Raw genomic sequence first — 2,477 nt, 5'->3', positions numbered from 1 at the left:
CGACTAAATCCTAATAGCTGTGAGAGAAACTGTAGGAATCATTCCAAGCTAATTGGATTTATTTGGGTTTACTAGAGGAGAGAGGAGGCTATTTGTGTGTGTTTGTTTAATCTTGTTTGGACAAGCCTTAAGCTTAGTAAAGGACTATACAAGGTCCTTCATGTTGAAAGAGCCAATATATATGTCCTCCATTAATGCAACATTCTCATTATTCATGGAGTGCATTCAGATAAATATATTCTCCACAAATATTTCCTTCCTCTGTAACATCTAGGCAGAGGTGGGCAAGAGCAGATAAAAGAGATGGCAAACTTGGCTGGCTTTCTTTATATCCCTCAAGGCCTCACCACTGATATGTCTTTGAGTATTTCACACTGGCTTCCTCCAACTCTTTTCATCAAGGTCTTACAACCATTGTGTCAACATGTGACCTTATAAACTGTACACAAGGACGCTTTTTGGGACAATGTGATCATGGTAGAGAAACCTTTCCCCTTGCCTCCCTTTCCCTCCCCAGTTGCGCTTCTGCCTGAAGTCATCTGTGTTTCAGAGATTAAAACTGTGTTCTTTAGGTTTTAGCCACCAGTTTTTATTTGCATGACCCATACCGAAGAAACTGAGAAATTCCTTTTGACTACTTGGAACTTTGAAAACAATCAACAGTCAGATTCTCAGTCAGATTCAGATTTCTTTCAAAACCTGCTTTAGGTCCCCTCCCTGTGCGATGAAGACACTGAGGCCCAGAGAGGTTAAGTGACTCAGCCAAGGTCAAAGAGTTATCTAGGAGCCATGTCCACTTTGTTCCCCTCACTCTTCCCCCGTGTGACTGAGACACTGTGGTGTAATGTGGATCGACCCTGTGTGGAAGGGACAGAGCTGAAGCATCAGGAACAGCAGCATCAGGCCTTGCTCCAAAGCATTGCAGAGAAAGACAACAACCTGGTTCCTATTGGCAAGCCAGCATCAGAGCATCATGATGATGAGGAAGAAGAGGATGATGAAGATGATGAGGACAGTGAAGAGGACTCAGAGGATGATGAGGACATGCAGGACATGGATGAGAGGAATGACTACACTGAGTCACCTGATGACAGAGAGGTCAATGAGTTGGACATGGAAGGCAATGAACAGGATCGGGACCAGTGGATGATCTGGGGAGACAAGGCAGGGTGGCCTCAGGGAGATTCCAGGCCAGCCCAACCTACCCTGCATCCCAACCCCCACAGAACCAGCGGACGGCCCCAGTGCCTGAAAGTGCCCTTGGGCACCTCCTCAGCTGCTGCCAGGATCTGGTCTCCTTGGCCCCTCCCAGGCCATCAGTCTGCACTTGAAATCCCCAGAGCCTGAGCGTCACTTCACCTTCCTGGCCAGTACCTCACCCCTTGGTTGCCAGGTCTGGTTTCTTTCTCTAAGTTTCTTTAATAAAGACAAAGGATTGATTTTAAAACAAACAAACAAAAACAAACAAAAAACCTGCTTTAGATAACTGAAGGATAAGACATGCTTATTTAAAACTTTTAAATTATTATCCTCTCCATAGAGACAGCACAAGGGCAAGTGAGAGCAGACGTGCACTGGGCCACTCTTGCCTCACTTAGGAAAAATAACTCAATACGGGCAAAGGAGATCCTAAGAAGCCAAGAGGCAAAATGTCATCATATGCATTTTTTGTGCAAACTTGTCTAGAGGGGCATAAGAAGAAGCACCCAGATGCTTCAGTCAATTTCTCAGAGTTTTCCAAGAAGTCCTCAGAGAGGTGGAATACCATGTCTGCTAAAGAGAAAGGAAAATTTGAAGATACGGCAAAGGCGGACAAGGCCCGTGATGAAAGAGAAATGAAAACCGTTCTCTCTCCTACAGGGGTGACAAAAAAGAAGTTCAAGGATCCCGAGGCACCCAAGAGGCCTCCTTTGGCCTTGTTTCTGTCCTAGTCTGAGTATTGCCCAAAAGTTACAGGAGAACATCCTGGCCTGTCCATTGGTGATGCTTGGAAGAACCTGAGAGAGACGTGGAATGTCACTGTGGCAGATGACAAGCAGCCTTAGGAAAAGCAGCTGCGAAACTGAAGGAAGAATACAGAGGATCTTGCTGCATGTCGAGCTAAAGGAAAGCCTGATGCAGCAAAAAAGGGAGTGGTCAAGGCTGAAAAAAAGAAAAAGAAGAGGAAGCTGAGGAAAATGAAGAAGATGAGGAGGAGGAAGATGAAGAAGATGGTGATAATGAATAACCTGGTTCTCCAAGTTTTTTTTCTTGTCTATAAAGCATTTAACCCCCCTGTATAAAACTCACTCCTTTTAAAGAAAAAACTTAAAATGTAAGGCTGTGTAAAATTTGTTTTTAAACTGTACAGTGTCTTTTTTTATGTAATTAACATACTACCGAAATGTGTCTTTAGGTAGCTCTGTCCTCGTGGTATTCTTCTGTCATTTTTCTTGAGACGGAGTCTCGCTCTGTCACCCAGGTTGGAGTGCAGTGGC

The 2,477-nt window shown here is 44.5% G+C and overlaps 1 protein-coding gene and 1 pseudogene across 1 annotated transcript; both read left to right on the top strand.

The window, feature by feature from the left end:
* The first annotated feature begins 713 nt into the window (after positions 1–713).
* LOC108314143 (anaphase-promoting complex subunit 15-like) lies at positions 714–1,347 on the top strand. The gene has a single exon (XM_037743622.1). It carries the CDS (start codon positions 790–792, stop codon positions 1,345–1,347), a length of 558 nt encoding a protein of 185 aa, XP_037599550.1. The 5' UTR covers positions 714–789.
* Positions 1,348–1,607: 260 nt separating this feature from the next.
* LOC108314142 lies at positions 1,608–2,227 on the top strand (annotated as a pseudogene).
* Positions 2,228–2,477: the final 250 nt, after the last annotated feature.

The sequence above is a fragment of the Cebus imitator genome, unplaced genomic scaffold (genome assembly GCF_001604975.1).
Source record: "Cebus imitator isolate Cc_AM_T3 unplaced genomic scaffold, Cebus_imitator-1.0 Scaffold148, whole genome shotgun sequence".
Lineage (NCBI taxonomy): Eukaryota > Metazoa > Chordata > Mammalia > Primates > Cebidae > Cebus > Cebus imitator.
This window is presented reverse-complemented; position numbering and strand designations above follow the sequence as displayed.

Excerpts from the sequence above, each read along its gene's own strand:
- LOC108314143 (XM_037743622.1), top strand. The coding sequence starts at position 790 with ATGTCCACTTTGTTCCCCTCACTCTTCCCCCGTGTGACTGAGACACTG.